Source organism: Manis javanica, chromosome X (assembly GCF_040802235.1).
Source record: "Manis javanica isolate MJ-LG chromosome X, MJ_LKY, whole genome shotgun sequence".
NCBI classification, from domain to species: domain Eukaryota; kingdom Metazoa; phylum Chordata; class Mammalia; order Pholidota; family Manidae; genus Manis; species Manis javanica.
The window spans coordinates 64314551-64334064 of NC_133174.1; the positions used below are offsets into that span (position 1 = coordinate 64314551).

General features: G+C 34.0%; 1 protein-coding gene across 7 annotated transcripts in view; it reads right to left on the minus strand.

The window, feature by feature from the left end:
• Nucleotides 1-19514, minus strand: part of ATRX (ATRX chromatin remodeler) — a 304745-nt gene that overhangs the window by 21065 nt on the left and 264166 nt on the right. For all 7 annotated transcript variants that reach the window (XM_073227652.1, XM_037021777.2, XM_037021775.2 and 4 more), the window contains 2 exons: nucleotides 18430-18607; nucleotides 16911-17105 (listed from right to left, as the gene is read on the minus strand). In XM_073227652.1, the coding sequence (XP_073083753.1) occupies nucleotides 16911-17105; nucleotides 18430-18607 (373 nt within the window). The remainder of the gene's footprint in view (nucleotides 1-16910; nucleotides 17106-18429; nucleotides 18608-19514) is intronic.

Sequence of the window (19514 nt, forward strand, 5' to 3'; positions counted from 1 at the left end):
CCAGAGAGAGAAAAAATATCACTGACAAAGGAAAACCCATCAAGCTCTCATCAGACTTCTCAACAGAACCCTTACAGGCCAGAAGGGAGTGACATGATATATTTAATGCAATGAAACAGAAGGGCCTTGTACCAAGAATACTCTACCTGGCAATACTACTATTTAAATGTGAAGGGGGATCAAATAATTTCCATATAAGCAAAAGCTGAGAGAATTTACCTCCCACAGACCACCTCTACAGTGCATTCGGAGGGACTCCTGTAGATGGAAGTGTTCGTAAGGTAAATAGCTGACACCAGAGGAAATTAAACCACAGTCAGAAAGTAGACCAATTAATTACTAATGAGATGTAAAATCAAGCGAACTATCCCAAACTCACTGAAGGAATAGACTAAGAGTACAGAATATGATACCTAATATATAAAGAATGGAGGAGGAAGAAAAAGGAAGGAAAAAAAACCACATCAGGTTGTGTTTGTAATAGCACACTAAGTGAGTTAAATTAAGACTGTTAGATAGTAAAGAAATTACACTTGAACCCTTGGTAACCATGAATCTAAAGCCTGCAATGGCAGTAAGTACATACCTATCGATAATCACCCTAAATGTAAATGGACTGAATGCACCAATCAAAGACAAAGAGTCACTGAATGGATAAAAAAAACAAGACCCACCTATATGTTGCCAACAAGAGACTCACTTCAAACCCAAAGACATACACAGATTAAAAGTGAAGGGTTGGAAAATGATATTTCATGCAACTAATAGGGAGAAAAAAGCAGGAGATGTAGTACTTGTATCAGACAAAATGGAATTCAAAACAAAGAAAGTCACAAGAGACAAAGAAGGACATTACATAATGATAAAGGGCTCAGTCCAACAAGAGGATTAACCATTATAAATGTCTGTGCATCGAACACAGGAGCACCTACATATGTGAAAGAAATATTAACAGAATTAAAGGAGGAAATAGAAAGCAATGCATTCATTCTAGGAGACTTTAACACACCACTAACTCCAAAGGAGAGATCAACCAGACAGAAAATAGGTAAGGACAGAGAGGTACTGAACAACACACTAGAACAGATGGATCTAACAGACATCTACAGAACTCTACACCCAAAGGTAGCAGGACACACATTCTTCTCAAGTGTACATGGAACATTTTTCAGAATAGACCACATACTAGGCCACAAAAAGAGCTTCAGTAAATTCAAAGATTGAAATTGTACCAACCAGCTACTCAAGACCACAAAGGTATGAAACTAGAAATAAATTACACAAAGAAAAAGAAAAAGCTCACAAACACATGAAGACCTAATAACATGCTCCTAAATAATAAATGGATCAATGACCAAATAAAAAGAGATCAAGCAATATATGGAGACAAATGACAACAATAATTCAACATTGCAAAATCTGTGGGACACAGTGAAGGCTGTGCTAAAAGGCAAATATACTGCAATACACGCCTACCTCAGGGAAGAACAATCCCATATGAACAGTCTAATCTCACAATTAATGAAACTACACAAAGAACAAACAAGGACCAAATTCAGCAGCAGAAGGGACATAATAAAGATTAGAGTAGAAATAAATAAAATCAAGAAGAATAAAGGAATAGAAAAAAAATCATTGAAAGCAGGAGCTGGTTGTTCGAGAAAACAAACAAAATAGATAAACCCCTAGTCAGACTTATCAAGAAAAATAGAGAGTCTACACATATGAACAGAATGAGAAATGAAAATGGAAAAATCACTACGGACACCACAGAAATGCAAAGAATATGAGTGAATACTATAAAAATTATATGCTAAAAAACTGGATAATCTAAAAGAAATGGACAACTTTATAGAAAAATACAACCTTCCAAGGCTGACCCAGAAAGAAACAGAAAATCTGAATAGACCAATTACCAGCAATGAAATTGAATTGGAAACCAAAAAGTACCTATAAACAAAATGAACTAGATGGTTTCACTGCTGAATTTTATCAAACATTTAGTGAAGACCTAATACCCATCCTCCTTAATGTGTTCCAAAAAGCAGAAGAGGGAATACTCCCAAACTCATTCTACAAGGCCAGCATCTCTCTAATAACAAAACCAGGCAAAGACACCACAAAAAAAGAAAATTACAGACCAATATCCCTGATGAACATAGATGCAAAAATACTCAACCGAATTCAAAAATGCATAGAAAAGATTATCCATCATGATCAAGTAGGATTTACTTCAGGGATGCAAGGATGGTACAACATTCAAGAATCCATCAACATCATCCACCACATCAACAAAAAGAAGGACAAAAAACACATGATCATCTCCATAGATGCTGAAAAAGCATTCAAGAAAGTTCAACATCCATTCATCAAAAGAACTCTCAACAAAATGGGTATAGAGGGCAAGTACCTCAACATAATTAAGGCCATATATGACAAACCCACAGCCAATATCATACTTAATAGTGAGAAGCTGAAAGCTTTTCCTTTAAGAACAGGAACAAGATAAGGATGCCCACTGTCCCCACTTTCACTCAACAGATTTCTGGAGGTCCTAGCCATGACAATCAGACAACACAAAGAAATAAAAGGCATCCAGATTGGCAAGGAAGAAGTTAAACTGTCCCTGTTTGCAGATGACATGATATTGTACATAAAAATCCCTAAAGAATCCATTCCAAAACTACTAGAACTAATACCTGATTCAGCAAAGTTGCAGGATACAAAAACAGAGAAATCTGTTGCATTCGTAAAAAAAACCGATGAACTAGCAGGAAGAGGAATCAGGAAAACAATTCCATTCACAATTGCATCAAAAAGAATAAAATACCTAGGAATAAGCCTAATGAAGGAAGTGAAAGATCTATAGACTGAAAACTACAAGACACTCGAGAGAAATTAAAGAAGACATCAATAAATGGAAACACATCCTGTGGTCATGGATAGGAAGAATATTGTCAAAATGGCCATCCTGCCTAAAGCAATCTACAGATTCAATACAATCTCTACCAAAATACCAACAGCATTGTTCAATGCACTAGAGCAAATAGTTCTAAAATTCATATGGAATGACAAAAGACCCTGAATAGCCAAAGCAATCCTGAGGAGGAAGAATAAAGCTGGGGGAATTATGCTCCCCAACTTCAAGCTCTACTACAAAGCCACCGTAATCAAGACAATTTGGTACTGGCAGAAGAACAGACCCATAGACCAATGGAACAGACTAGAGAGCCCAGATATAAACCCAAGCACATATGGTCAATGAATATATGATAAAGGAGCCATGGATATACAATGGGGAAATGACAGCCTCTTCAACAGCTGGTATTGGCAAAACTGGACAGCTACATGCAAGAGAATGAAACTGGATTATTGTCTAACCCTATACCCAAAAGTAAACTCAAAATGGATCAAAGACCTGTATGTATGTTATAAAACCATAAAACTCTTAGAAGAAAACATAGGCAAAAATCTCTTGAATATAAACATGAGCAACTTCTTCCTGAATGTATCTCCTCGGGAAAGGGAAACAAAATAAAAAATGAACAAATGGGATTACATCAAGCTAAAGAGCTTCTGTACAGCAAAGGACACCATCAGCAGAACAAAAAGGCATCCACAGTATGGGAGAATATATTTGAAAATGACATATCTGACAAGGGTTAACATCCAAAATATATAAAGAGCTCAAAACCTTAACACCCAAAAGGCAAATAACTGTATATAAAAAATGGGCAGAGGATATAAACAGACCCTTCTCCAAAGAAGAAATTCAGATGGACAATAAGCACATAAAAAGATGCTCCACATCACTAACTATCAGGGAAATGCAAATTAAATCCACAATGAGATATCACCTCACACTAGGTTAGGATGGCCAACATAGAAAATATTAGGAACAACAAATGCTGGTGAGGATGTGAAGAAAGGTGAACCCTCCTACACTGCTGGTGGGAATGTAAACTAGTTCAACCATTGTGGAAAGCAGTATGGAGGTTCCTCAAAAAACTAAAAATAGAAATACCATTTGACCCAGGAGTTCCACTCAAAGGAATTAACCCTAAGAATGCAGGATCACAGATTCAGAAAGACATATGCACCCCTATTTCAAAATATCAAAAAACCACCTAACTGTCCATCAGTAGATGAATGGATAAAGAAGATGTGGTACATATACACAATGGAATATTACTCAGCCATAAGAAAGAAACAAATCCTACAATTCACAACATGATGGATGGAGCTAGAGCATATTTTGCTCAGAGAAGTAAGTCAGGCAGAGAAAGACAAATACCAAATGATTTCCCTCATTTGTGGAGTATAACAACGAAGGAAAACTGAAGGAACAAAATAGCAGTCAACTCACAGACTCCAAGAAGGGACTAGTGGTTACCAAAGGGGAGGGGTGGGGAGGGAGGGAGGAGGGGATTGTGGGGTATCATGATTAGTGCACATGGTGTGTGTGGGGTCACGGGGAAGACAACATAGCACAGAGAAGACAAGTAGTGACTCTGTAGCATTATACTACACTGATGGACAGTGACTGCAATGGGGTATGGGGGGCAACTTGATAATAAGGGTGAATGTAGTACCCACATTGCTTTTCTGGTGAAACATTCATAAGTGTGTTTATCAATGATACCTCAATAAAAAAGATTTTATATAAGCTATACTGTAATAAAATGTTTGGTCTTTGAAAAAGAAAGAAAAAATAATATATTTCCATACAGAGAGAGGTTTTATACTGTAATCTAGTTTTTCTAAGACAAAATTCAAGAGGAGGTTTGATAGGACAGATTATCTGATATCAGAACTGCTCTAGAAAATCCTATGTATATGGCCATTGTAGTTATAGGATGAATAAGTTATTACATGTTCTGAAAATGTATACATCTAAAAAAAATTTAGATGCTTAAAGGATACCTATTACTTAAAATGAGAGCATGAAAAGGCTGATCAATTTATTTATGTGAGACTCAAGTCAATTTGTTGTTCTTATTTTACCAGACACTGAGAAACAGAGAGCAAGTGATTTGTTAGTAAAGTTTTTACAGAAGGGCCTTACTTGACTTTTCCACCCCTCTTCTGAATTCTAAGTTTGCTGCTTAATAGTTGTGTGATCTCTTGAATGTTTTACTACAGAGGGATAATACCCCGAGTAACTCATAGGGTTAGTTAGTATAAGAATTAAATGAGAATCTACTTAAAAGAATATAGCAGAAGCACTCGCTATGTATTACTCCTTTTTCTTCATACCTTGCCTTCTCCTGTGTTTTAAAAAATATTAATCTCTTTTTACACAACATCTGTAAAACATGCCTGCCAGAAATATCTGCCATTAGCCTTTGGGTCTAATTTCCAGTTTACAGAATATATGAGAGAGAGAAGTTCAAACACACCATCAGAAAATAAACAAATCCAGAATGGAGGGAGGGAAGGGAGCTGTAGTAAATTAAAAGAAACATAATGAAGAGACTCAACATCAAAATGCAGTGTGCGTACCGAGTGTCTCTTTATTTGAATAAAGCAGCTGTAAAAGACATTTTTTCAGATAAGTGGGGGAATCTGAATATGGATGTGGTATTAATTGACATTAGGGAATTAGGTTATTAATTATGGTTATAAGAAATGTCATTATATTTTAGAGATTTATACTGAAATATTTATAAGCAAAAGATAAACATAATTTAAAATTCAGAAAAAATAGGCAAATGTGGCAAAATATTAATTATTAAATCCAGGTGATGGGTATATGAGGTTCCATTTTACTTTTCTGGTTTGAAAATTTTCACAATTGGAAAATTAACAACTTTTTTTTCAAATATTTTCTTTGCAATAAGGGAGACAGATAACACTAGACTATGTGGCAGAAGTTTGGGACAGCCCGAAGTCTCAAAGACAGGTCAGACCCTTTTTTTACTCCTAGTTAGCTTGGTATTTAAGCATATCAAAACAGTTTTCTAAAGCTGGGATATGAATCCAAGTCACCTCTCTATAGATTTTTTTTAAAAACTAAGTTTAAAAATAAAATAAAAAATAATCATTGAAATAAATAATGGATAGTATAAATAGCAGGAGAGGTATAGAATAAAGAATATCTTAGGAGATCAGACTGAGGCACTCTTCCAGGAAACAGCTGGAAAGGATAAAAAAATAGGAAATGCAAAATAAAAGCTAAAAGATGTGGAAACTAAAAGCAGAAGGCAGGCATTAAGTAGTAACAGTCTAAGAAAGAGATATATAAAAATGGAGGGGATGATATTTTTAAGGAATAGTAGACACAAATTTCTCATAATTATAGATCAAGAAACTGAGACACAGAAAAGTTAAATAATTTGACTAAGGTCAAGATTCAAACCCAGGTGATCTTGCCCAAGGGCTTCTGCTCTTAACCACTATCCTATACTGACTTAGAGCAGAAGATAATTAAGTTCTTAATTAAAGATAATTAAGGGGTACTGGGATTAGCTTTACCATCCTAGAATTTTGCAGTTAACTAAAAGATGAAATCTGTACTCTCCAATATTACACATCTTAGTAACACTGAAAATGTTGGAATGCAAACTGGTGCAGCCACTATGGAAAACAGTATGGTGGTTCCTCAAAAAATTAAAAACAGAAAAGAAATACCACATGATACAGCAATTCTACTTCTGGGTATTTATTCAAAGGAAACAAAAACACTAACTTGAAAAGATATCAGCACATCTGTCTTTATGGCAGCAATATTTACAAGAGCCAAGACATAGAGCCAACCTAAGTGTCTGCTGGTGGATGAATGGATAAAGAAACTGGTATACATACACAACTGAATATTATTTGGCCATAAAAAAGAAGGAAATCCTGCTATTTGCAACAACATGGATGGACCAAGGGCATTATGCTAAGTGAAATAAGTCAGTTTGAGAAGACAAATACCGTATGATCTTACTTAAATGTGGAATCTAAAAAAGCTGAATTCAAAGAAACAGAGTAGAGTGGTGGTTCCCAGGAGCTGGGGAGTGTTTTATCAAAGGATATAAACTTCCAATTATAAGTTCTAGTGATGTAATGTACAGCATGGTGACAGCAGTTAATAATATACTGTATGGTATATTTGAAGTTGCTAAGAAAGTAGATATTAAAAGTTCTCATCACAATAAAATAAGATTATAAGTATGTGTGGTAATGGATATTAACTAGACTTACTGCAGTGATCATTTTGCAATATATACATATATACTGAATCATTACACTGTATGCCCGAAGGTAATAGAATGTTATACGTCAATTATATTTCAATGAAAACAACAGATGGAAATTTTAAAAAGTGTGAAGTCATATCAAAGAGAGTGCCTCAATTTACTTCTTCTACAAGTTTAATCATATAACATTTTACTGTCAGCACAGTAGACTGTAGTGCTTAAAGAGTAAAGGGTCTGGAGTCATGGCACTGAAATCAAATGCTGGTGCCACGACTCTCCCTATGTTGTAATTTCATCATCTATGCCAGCTTTGTAAGGTGGCTGTAAGGATTAAATGATTCAATACTAGTAAAGCCCTTAGTACAGTGCCTGGCAAAAAAACCACTCAATAAAGTTAGCTACTGTTCATTATTATTCCTAATTCAAAGGCTTAGCTGATAATTATTATAAAGGCAAATCATGCCACTACATACCTTGTAGTAACATCAGTGCAGTGGTGGACCTTGTTAAAAACACAGATTCTCAGGGCCCATCCCCAGAAATTGTTTCAGTAGGTTTTAGATGAAGCCAGGAATCTGCATTTTTACCAAGCTCCCAGTAATTCTGATGCAGGTTAGTTCAAGAACTACATGCAAGGAAAAACACTATTTTAAAGGCATGTCAACTACTGTCTTTCAACAGTCAGCTTGCAATTTCAGGACAAAAATTCATATGTTCACTTGTCACATTTCTAGTGAATACTTGCTATGTGCTAGGAATTCAGTAATGAAGATATACTGACACAATTCCTACCCTCATAGACTAGTAGGAAACTTTTAATCTACAGAGAAAAGATACATCTTTTAATTTGTCAACAAAGCCAAAAAAAAGCCCCTACCATTTAATTCATTTATTCAGTACACATTTACTAAATATAAACCTGGTATTTTAATTTTTTTATTTTTAAAGAGTTCTTTCATTCATTTACTAATTCTAATTAGTTACCTATCATAGGGAAGTACAGTTCTAAGTAATTATTTTTAACTGAAGTACAGTTGGTATACATTATACCAGTTTCAAATATACAGCATAGTGATTCAACGGTTATCTACACTATTAAATACTCACCCCAAATAGTGTAGTTACTGTCAACAGAGAAAGATGTTACAGAACCACTGACTATATTCTCCATGCTCTACTTTCATCCCATGACTAACTGATACAATTGAGATTTTGTGCCTCTTTAACTCCTTCATCTATTCACTCACCCACTCCAACCCCTCCCCATGGTAACACCAGTCTCTTATCAGTGTCTGTGAGTCTACTGCTGTTTTGTTCATTTTGTTTTGTTCTGTTTTTACATTCTACATTCAAGTGAAATCATATGGTATTTGTCTTCTTCTGCCTCGTTTATTTTATTTAGCATTAGTACTATTCAGGTTCATCCATGTTGTTGTAAATGGTAAGATTTCCTTCCTTTTTATGGCTGAATAGTAAAACATTGTATATATGTACCATATCTTGCTTATTCACTCATCTATTGATGGACACTTTGGTTGCATCTGTATCTTGGCTATTGTAAATAATGCCATACCTGACATTTTAAATTTCAGAATTTCCATGACCTTGAGTAGCAGATACTTCTAGTGCTTCAAAAAGGAGACACTTCCTGAAGTCTACTCCAAATCTTTCCCCATGGTATCTTGCATTCCATCCCCAACTCCTTTAGCAAGGCAGCCTCATATACCCTGTTTCCATTAGCAGTGACTTATAAATCAGTTTACCAGGGACAGGGAAGCTGCTATTTAGGGGCATCATTGGCACCATGGTCTCTTTAACCCAAATATTTTCTCTAAGTACTTGGTGACTTTAGCTCCTCAATAGTTGTTTTTGTATGATAAGGTGATATAATCAAAATAGGATACAAAGCAGCACCTTAAATAAAGCCTGGTTAGTCTATTAACAAGTATTTATCTTGTAGTTTGTGAAGGGACATGAGAAATTTCACCTTTAAAAGGACCCTTCACTTTCATCAGCTGCCTATAAGGTAGATAATTCTTCTAAAGTTGTATATATTACTTAAGAAAAAAATCTGTGAATGTCAGAACGGGTAACAGTTAATAGTCAAATGCATACTAACATCACTGGAAGTGACTATCAGTATCTAATAATTGAATATTATATTTACAATTACAATTCATCTCTAGGGGTACTCAAGCCTCAAATACCTATCTCTTCTGCAGCCTACCTGAGATTATTGCCTCTAGTCCATAAATATTTCTAGTCTTCTACTGATCTGTCATATGTGTCAAGCTTTATCTTCTCCTAAGGATCAGGACTTCACATTCCTCTTCTGAAATTTCCAAAATTTAAGTCTATACTGGTTTCAGAGAAATAAATTGTGTATAATGGCAATATTAATAACAACTATGGAAACAAAAACAGCAACTAACATTTAAGCACTTACTATGTTAGGAAGTGTGCTTTACATACATTATTTCCTTGGTGAGGTAGGTACTGCTATCTTATATTCTTAAAGGAATTAAGGCTAGTAAAGTGTATGTAGCTTGTCTGAGATTATACCCTGAAAAGGTTGTTGGCAGATTACCAAAAGGGTAAACAAGGGACAGGGCTTATACCATTTGCTCTTTTTATTTGGCATCAACCATCCCAGCAAACACTGAATAGTGTTTCTATATAACGCTAGTGTATATAACCTACAAAGAAATGCTAGAATTAAAACAATTTCTCTATAGTTTATTATGATTTCTGGTGGTCTATTCTCATTCAGATGAATAATTTTTAAACCAGTGAATACAAATATAGAAACAACAAAACTTATTTTATTAAATAATAAACATACTAAACTTGTGATAAAAGAGGCAGAAAAGTAGAAAATAATGACATCAACTTCATCTATGCTTCAACTGTAAGCATGGCTCCTTAGGGGTACATGTCAATAAAAATTGGGTTCATGTGCCATCATGTGGTTAATATGCTACAGGTTACTAACACTTGCTCTGCAATGAAATGGGTCCTTGTGAACCTTTATTCTCAAAACTAAATGTATGCAAGTTCCCGAATAGACTGCTTAACTATTTTATACTTCACAGCAAATTATTTTAATGGAGTATACTTCCCTCTTATGTTAAGAATGACTAAGGTAAAACCTTATATTACCACCTGCTAATAAAACTGCATAATAATATCTCTGTTCAGTAAACTATGCTTTGAGGTATTAAAACTTAAAGGACTAAAGACAAAGGGAGAAAATTGTATATAAAATCAGGGTGAAGGAAGCAAACCTAAAGCCTCACTTTGGGTACTTTAAACACCCATTTTGTTCTCTCTATAATTACCAAAACAAAACCCACACTTAAAAAGACATAGGTAATACAATGCTGGAAAGGAGAAGTGCAAAAATGTTTCATTGCCAGTTTTACTGACTTTTGTTTCCTTCATAAAGGGTACAAAGCTTAGGCTCTATACCCACTTAAGTGTATTATGAAACATGACCTTGACCAAGATTTTCATCTCTGATATCTGTGTAATTCAAAAGTTTATTACCAGAAAAGCTACTTTCCTTAACATAATTTACATAAATATTAACAGTGGTTAGGTATTACATTAATATTTAAAAAACAGCTAACCAGTAAACAAATCTGCATCACTAGAAACTTGTATCAGACTGTTTCAGTTTAGATAACATGCAAGTTTCAAAAAAACTTATTATACCCTGAACAACTAAAGAGATGCACACTTTGTAGACATGATTCAGGAGACACTATGATCATCATTATTAAAAAATGGGTACAAAGGACTACAAGATCACTGTATTTCAAAAAAAAAAAACAAACCCAGCACCAACAACAGCAAGAAACCAATGAGGGGATTTAATCAAATATAATTCATGGGGTACAGTGGTGAACACAGCTAATACAGCTGACTCAGTAGGGAACTAAAGACACAAATTAAAGCTGCAACCCTTTTCCTTTCACACATCTGCTATGACAGACAAATCACTCCCATTTTACTGCTTGCAAATTAACTCTGATTCTAACACTGCTTTTTGATGATATATGGATCATTACAAAACAATTAAAAAGTCCAGTTAATACCTAGTTACGATAAAGGCAACTAGGATTTCAAAAAAGGCCATATAAAAGTGCCAGCATTGTATTATTCACTATGGATGAAATAAAAGGAGCAAAGAATATAGTTCTTGCCCTTAAAGAGGTGCAAAGATAAAAAGAAAAATAGCAAGTGTTCTTTGTGGAATATAAAAACAAAGCAAAGCAGAAGGAACCAAACAGCAGTAGACTCATAGACACTGAGGAGTGACTAGTGGTTACCAAGGGGGAAGGGTAGCGGCAGGGTGGACAGGGATAAAGGGGCACATAGCAATCACAATATAAGTTGGTCACAGGGACAGTAGTACAGCATGGAGAATATAGTCAATGATTCCATAACATCTTTCTATATTGATAGATAGTAACCTAACTAGAGGGGGTAAGGATTTAATAATATGGGTAACAGCTGAACCACTGTGTTATACATCTGAAACCAGTAAGACTGTATTATCAATGGTACTTCAGTAAAAAGAAAGTCAAGTGGTTAATAAATTAAGTCTGACATATTATATCTAATTATAAAGTGGAGAAGTTAAAGAAAGTAAACAAGAACAGGAATACAAGAAGCAAAATTAGAAAATAATGACTAAAAGAGGAAGTGATAGGGCAGAAAGAGATAATCACATAAAAAGTTGAAAATACATATTCAGAACTACCAAAAGACAAAGAATTAACTAAAAAAAGCATTCAATTTAATCATTTAGATAACAATTTGAGGGGGAAATAGAAATGTACAACTTCCAGCAGTCTTACATCTTAAAAATTATGTATAAAGAGCAAAGTGTTTGCAATTGTACTATAATAATAGGAACCAACTCTGAAATGTGTTTAATAAGAGTGGGTGCAAATACCAAGAAATCCCTCAATAAAAGTATCATAATCACCTAATTGTACTCATTTCAGAGAGGACCAATTTTCAAATTCTCGTTAAATCAAAGCCAAATAGTAGTGGACAAAGTTAAATGAAATTTTAAATCCAAGCCTTGGGAACAAAGTTAACATTTATTGAGTACCTATATTGTGCCCAGTACTTCTCTATCCCCACTGCTACCACCTTACTTCAGGCCTGCATTACCTCTCTTATATCTGGATTGTTTAATAGCATCCTAACAAGTATCTTAACAATCATTTTCTTTTCTCCAATCCATTCTGCACACTGATATCCAAAGTGATTTTTCTAAAATAAAAATTAGAAGGTCTTTTTGTTTAAAACCATTAAATAGATCCCACAGCCTGCAATATAACGTCCAGACTCTCTATAATTTATACTATCTACTTTTCCCGTCTTTCCTCCTGCTTCTTCCCATGCCTACCCCTTACTCTACCACTATTTCCTTACACTCAATTGTTTATTTTTAACTACTTGAGGCTCCTAAAACTTGCCATGCTGTTTTATGTATGTTTCTTTTTCTTCTGCTTCTCCTCTTGAAAAGCCTTCATCTTTTGCCACGATACAAATTCAAACAGCTACCCACATCTATTTTCAACATCAGTTCAAGTCTTCCTAATGTGAACTTCTCATCCCCAACTTTTCCAGGAAAGAACTGAATACTCCTTCCTTGGTGTTCATACAGATTTCTATAATAGAACTCACAAATTTTATTGTATTTACTTGCTTAAGATACGCTTATTAAACTATAGGTTCCTGGGGAGTAGGAACCTATTCTTATTTATCAATGTATCCTTAGTAACCAGCATGATTAGCACACTGCAGGCACCTGAAAAGTTTTTAATCAAGGATGAATAACCAAATTTTATTATTTCAGTTAAATTTTTTTGCTGCCTACCGATTAAAAGCTACAGTCTATGATCAGTTCTTGAGTCCTATCATTTATTTTCTTGAAATGTCTTTTCACTCCACAATCATCACCCTATTATTATATGTTCTCACACTGCATTTTACTGCCAGGTTAATTTTCTGAAAGTCAACATTCACCATACAACAGCCCCATTAGTACACTTATAGTGAATACTATTTTAAATCTAAAAGCCTCCATTATCTTTCATAGCTCTCCATAAGCTGGCCCCACCTTCCCATCCAATTTCAACTATTCGTCTGCCAATTTCTTCATCATACCTTAAGTCTAGTACATAAATTCTCATTTTTCCCTTTCCCCAAATTGTTTCATCCTACATTCACATCTCATTTTCCCCCAATACAATTATATGCTAACCACCATCCATCCTTTAGGGCCATTCAGTCTAATTTTTTCCATCAAAAGTGTACCTGAATGCTCCTTTTTAATCATATACCACGGCAAACACATTTGTACCAGTAACATCAGCAGTTCATTCTTTTGTTTTCAAGGATGTTACTTTTCTCTTTCCAAGTGGACTAACATCTCCTTCAGGAAAATCTCACATATATCAGATTGTATTTCCTTTTAGGTCCCTGACAGTTCTTAGTTACTGTGATAGTTAGAAAGGAATCATGGTATAGTACAGTGTTTTTAAACTTTTTTTTTTAAAAGGCAGTAAAATCCTCCCCAATACATAAACAGAGATAAAAGGCAAGGGGCTGACTGTAATGGGCTGTGATGCTCAGAGTGCTGCCTATCTGGCCTTCCCCTACTTGCTCAGCCACATGGTCTCCCTGGAGCACCTGTACAGATATCCTGGCGTTCCTGTGTATAATTTGAAAACTACTGGGTTCAAGTTCTAACTGTAACACTTACTGGCTATGTACCCTTGGGTAAACTTTCTAAGCTTCAGTCTCCTAAGATAATGAGTATGTATGAGAAAGTCCTTTGCAAACTTTAAGTCTTTCTACAAATTTGAGGAACTGACAATTTTACAAGCCATGAGCTAAACTGGTTATATTATACAATCTTAACTGTTATATCACATGATGCTATTGACTATGAAAGCATTCTGTATTTTTAAAATCCAGCTTTATTTAAAATAAAATAAAGCATTCTAAATGTGATTCCATGTTAGGAATCCCAGGTCCTCTGCCTTGTTTCTCTTACTTGGAATTTATTTTCTTATCTCCATCTGGGGGCAATAAAGTGTAATGATTAAGAGTACATGCTTTTGAGTTGGGCAGAGTGGTGTGAAGGCCAGCTTTACCACTAGTTAGGTTGTAGGCTTCGGTAAGTTACATAACCTCTCCAAGGCTTAGTTCTTACCTCATCTTGGAAATGAAAACAGCACTATCAGTTTTTCAGTTGCTGCTGATTAATGAAGATTATCTGAACAAATTGTTCAGCAGAGTGTGAAATCCAGTAGGAAATCGGTAAATTAACTATTATTCTCCTTTTAGGAAGAGCTATGGGAGACCTGAAGCACTTTATGTTAATGAAGCATTCAGTATTCCTTTTCCTTTTTTGTTCTTGGGCAAAGGGTCATAGTACCAAAAGCAAAATACAGTAAGTAAGGTCTATAAATGAAAAATTCTAACACCTTTGATGATTCAGACTGCCAAGTTATAAAATAGGCGGCTTCTTTCCAGACAACCTATGACAACTAAATAGCACTTCTTCCCTGCAGGTATTTTATCTTCTTTAAAGCATAGCCAATGTTTTGTTCATCTTAGTGAACTCTCACAGTACACCTCAAAGTCAGCAAGTAGTCAATAAATGTTTATCAAATTGAACAGAATCCATACAATCAGAAATGTACCATATAATGAATAACTTCAAAACAATTATCCGTTTTCAAATTGAAATGTTTGCTTCCTATCAGAAATATTATTAACCATGGGCTATTTCTCATAAAAGCAAAGTTTAATGTTAAGTGTAATTTTAGGGATGCTAATTAGATAACAATCATTCCAAAATTGAAAAGGGAAATGTTACTATCTTTAAAATTATAATCATAAACACAAGTCCTTAATTTAAAATACTTCTTGCCATACAAAATTAAGTAACTGATATGAAAGCTGTTAGAGATACAAGTTAAACAAAACAAGGCAAGTGAACACTACACAGTTGTTTTTAAAAAAGTAGAGGTACACGTACCAAATATGGCAAGATGTGAAAAGAGAGAGTTGTAGAACAGCATATATGGTATGATTTCATTTAGGTTTCCAAGCCTTTAAAGGCATAAAAACAAATTTGTGTACAGAAAATTTTCTGATGACTATTCAAGAATTCCCCTCACATTCTAAAGCAACATAATTAAGAAAGCTACATTGCTCTCAATTTAGTATTTCATAATATGGAAACTAAAATGATTCGTGTTTTAAATGTACTATAAAATGGTAGATTTAAACTCCAGGTGGACTTAAGCCATTATCAAAGGGATTTGATAGACGTATTCAATTCACAAAACCTTTCCTAAATGCTCTGTCAGTGAACATTAAATAGATGCAAAGAACACTGATTAGAAAACAAAATATTTGCTTATATAGACAAAGGACATTTAAAAACACTTCCAAATGTTTAATGTTCATGTACATTAAAAATTAACTTGAGAAATCACTGATTTGTATTAGCATTAGAAAGTTATTTATTTATGGGTCTATTTCTTTTTTGTTTGTTTTTTAGATTCTACCACATACAAGTGAAATCATACAGTATTTGTCTTCCTCTGCCTGGCTTATTTCACCTAGCATGATATTCAAATGGAAGTACAACATAGAGAATATAACTGATAATATTGTAGTATCTTGGTGTGGTAACCAGGGGTAACTACACTTACCATGGCAAGCATCTAGTAATGTATATAATTATTGATTCACTATCTTGTACATCTCAAACCAATTTAACATTGTATATCAGTTTTATTCCAATACAAAAGACATTTATTTACCTTTTGTGCTAATTAAATGTCCAGCCATATGAAGAACTAACATACTTTTGAGTTTCTTTTTAACAAATGATTAAGGTGGCTTTGGTAGAGCGACACTGTAATGTGATAGCTGCCTTTCCAACTCTCTTAACAGCTACATGGAACATTAAGTGCTTGAAACTGAAATCAAGGCAATAGAAAAAGTACCCCTGCAATAGTACCCCCAAAAATGGCTTCTTAGATAACTAGACTAGATTTAAATACATGAGCTCTTACTTTAGATAAGAAAATATATGTTTTTCTCTTATGTTTAAAGGGGTCAAAATGGTATCTATCACTATATTAAACTTCTATGATAAGTAATGTTTTCTTATCCAAAAACAATGGACCAGAAGACAAATGTAGATACTATCCTGAAAACTGTGGGCAAGTCACTGAATATTTCTTACCCAAAGTTTCCCCATCTACAAAATGAGATGTCTTGATTAGATTACATCTAAGGGTCCTTTTCAAGTGTAAAATTCTTACTTCCTTTATGACAGTGAAAAATATCAAGTGAATATCAAGTAAGAGACACTTTTGTTTTCTGATTCTTAATTACTATGTAACAAAAAAGAATGTTAGGGAAGAGACTTTAAATTCTATATGGCATTATTAAAATTATGTATGCCCTCTACTGGAAGTTATAAAATACATATTTCAGATTATACTATCTTTTGTGGTATTATTTGGAGAATTGACCAAGCACCCTCTCATTTAAATATGGTTTTACTCTGAAAAATTCTGAAATATAGCCTTTGTAAAGATAACTAAATTTCATAGTACTAGTAAATTTCCTTGGCCCTTGCTGGGTTGTTTTTTAAGCTAATAATCTAAAGATGTTTACCTTTGGCAGCATGGGAGTATCCCTTTTCTTCTTCTTTTCTGAATTAGGGTCATCTAATAAGTCCGGCTCAAAGGTATAAAGTTCAGTAAGCTCATTCATGGTAAAATGACGCTCTACCTGTTGTTGATCAACAACTCGAAAAGATAGTGACTGCTTAGTTACTTGCCGATCATAAATCTTATCTTCCATGGTTCCCTTTGTAAAAAGAAGGAAAAATATACAAATAAATAAAGTTTGTAACCATGAAATTTAATCAAGGAGAAATACAGTTCTTGGTTAATAAGAAATGGCAAAATTTCATAGTAACATACTGTCATAAAGCAAGTTTTATTTGCAATGCTGTTTAATTCATGAGAGATTCCATCTGTTCAGCATAGCTTTTTTTTTTACCTTGACAAAAAAGAAAACTACATTACTGATAATCATTCTCTATTACCTAACCAATATGTACCCATATGTTGCTTTATATGTATCTGTATTTGGTGGAAAAAAAAGTACAGTCAGATAGCAAGGTAAACAGAAACAAAGGAGCACATGAAATAATATTTTAGGGAGTTATAGAAGTCAGAATGCAAAAGAACAGTTTAATTCCTTTCCAGTGGAATATAATAAGCTCTCATCAATCACTATAAACTGCCTTTACATCAAGGCCTACTTTCTATTAATTTCAGGACAGAAAATTATTAACTAAAATGCTGTATGTATTATGTAACATAGCATTCTAAACTAGAATGTAAAAGAGTGCTTAATTTAAGAGTTTACAGTGTAGTTTTCCCAGTTATCTTATGTACTAAGGAAGATCAAACAAGCAAGGAATTACCATTAAGACCCATTCTCTGGTTGAGAATTCCAGATTTGGAGGCAGGTGGAGAGGGTAGTATCTGCTCCCAAAGCAGATGTACCAGTTAAAAGGGTAGCTTAATTCTATAACCTGTATTACTATTTTGAACTGCATCTACCTCTTTGATTTCATTTATTTTTCTTAAATTTAAGTTTTGGTCTTTTTTTAATTCCTAAGTTTATATTTAATGGACAGGACTTTAACATTCTTGCCTAGAAAGTATTAAACATTCCTTATAATTATTCTTTGTTATTATAAAAAGCTAAGTTTTTGTTTCTATTTACCCATATTATTTAAATTAAAAGAATATCTGGTGGCCACTAAAAACAATGATCATTTGACCTTTACATCCACAAGCAAATCAGATTTAGTTATTTGCTTTTCAATGAATGTTCAGTAAAAGAATTATAAATATTTTAATTTCCTGAACTAGCAAGAAAATGCTATACCTTTTTACTCATGCAAACCCATCTCAATCTGAGGAAAATGACACTATCAACATGGATGGACTACAAAACAGAAAATCATGAGAGGCTATAATTTGCTTTCTGCTGCTTTACATATAGGAATGAAGTTTTCAACTTTTTTGCTTCTCTATAATGCATATATGTTCCAAACAACAAAAATATTACCCATTTCACCCAATCTTTCAATATGAAAAAGAATATAAATTATTACCTGAGCTAAGAACCTATATACATACACAGGTTTAGTTTGCCCAAAGCGATAAACTCTGAATATACTCTGGATGTCATAAGATGGATTCCAAGATGCATCAAATATAATCACTCGATTAGCAGCTACCAGATTAATTCCAAGAGATCCTGCTTTGGTGGAAATGATAAACAATCGTCCTCTAGAAATAAAAATACAGAATAAATTAATTTGAAATGAATGCCTCAGAGGTATTTTAATGATAGTAAGACTTTTCAATCCTAAGGCAGTTTTTTAAACAATAGGGAGTTCAGTTGAAGACAACAAGAATTATCTTAGGAGTCAGATTGATTTATATACCCAGGAATAATTTTATTGGTGGAAAAAGAAATAGTCTGATTTAGGGAAAGAGATAAATATGTAAATCAAATGTTTACAATGTATTCAAGATATTTACAGGTTTCTGAAGTAAATGCAGAAAGTTATATATAACTCAAAAGTCCATATTGTGTTCAGTACTGTTATGAGCAGGCACTAATTATGCCAAACTGAAGGACAGTGCCCCAGAGCTGAGTGTGGTTGGGGTGACTGATAAATAATTATAATATAGCATAATAAATATAAGGAGAGAAGTTAAATGCAAGGTACTGAGGTAGATACAACAGGATCAAGAGCACAGAGGGCTCCCAGGAAGGACGTCTTCAAGAAAAATAAAGTGAATCTGACAGATTACTTAATGTACTGGCACACAAGAATATATATTTCTGTAAATTTTCAGAATGAATTTTACAAGGGTGGTAGAGTCATAGAAAATTAAGCAAATGGTAAAACAAACCATTACTTGAACAAAAGTAAACAGTTGCACAAAAAAGGAAAAATAATCATAGTATTCTAAAAGGCTTGTGTGTAAATATTTACATACTAACAGTAAAACAAAACCTCCAAACTGATTTAGGCAAATATTATGAAAAAACGTATTGGGAAAATGAATGAGGAAAAGAATGTGTGTGTGTGTGTGTGTGTGTGTGCGTGTGCGCCAGAAGAATTGACAAGAGTTGAAATTGGATACCTGCAGAGGGTAGAAATCATGGATATAAAGGGGTAGGTCA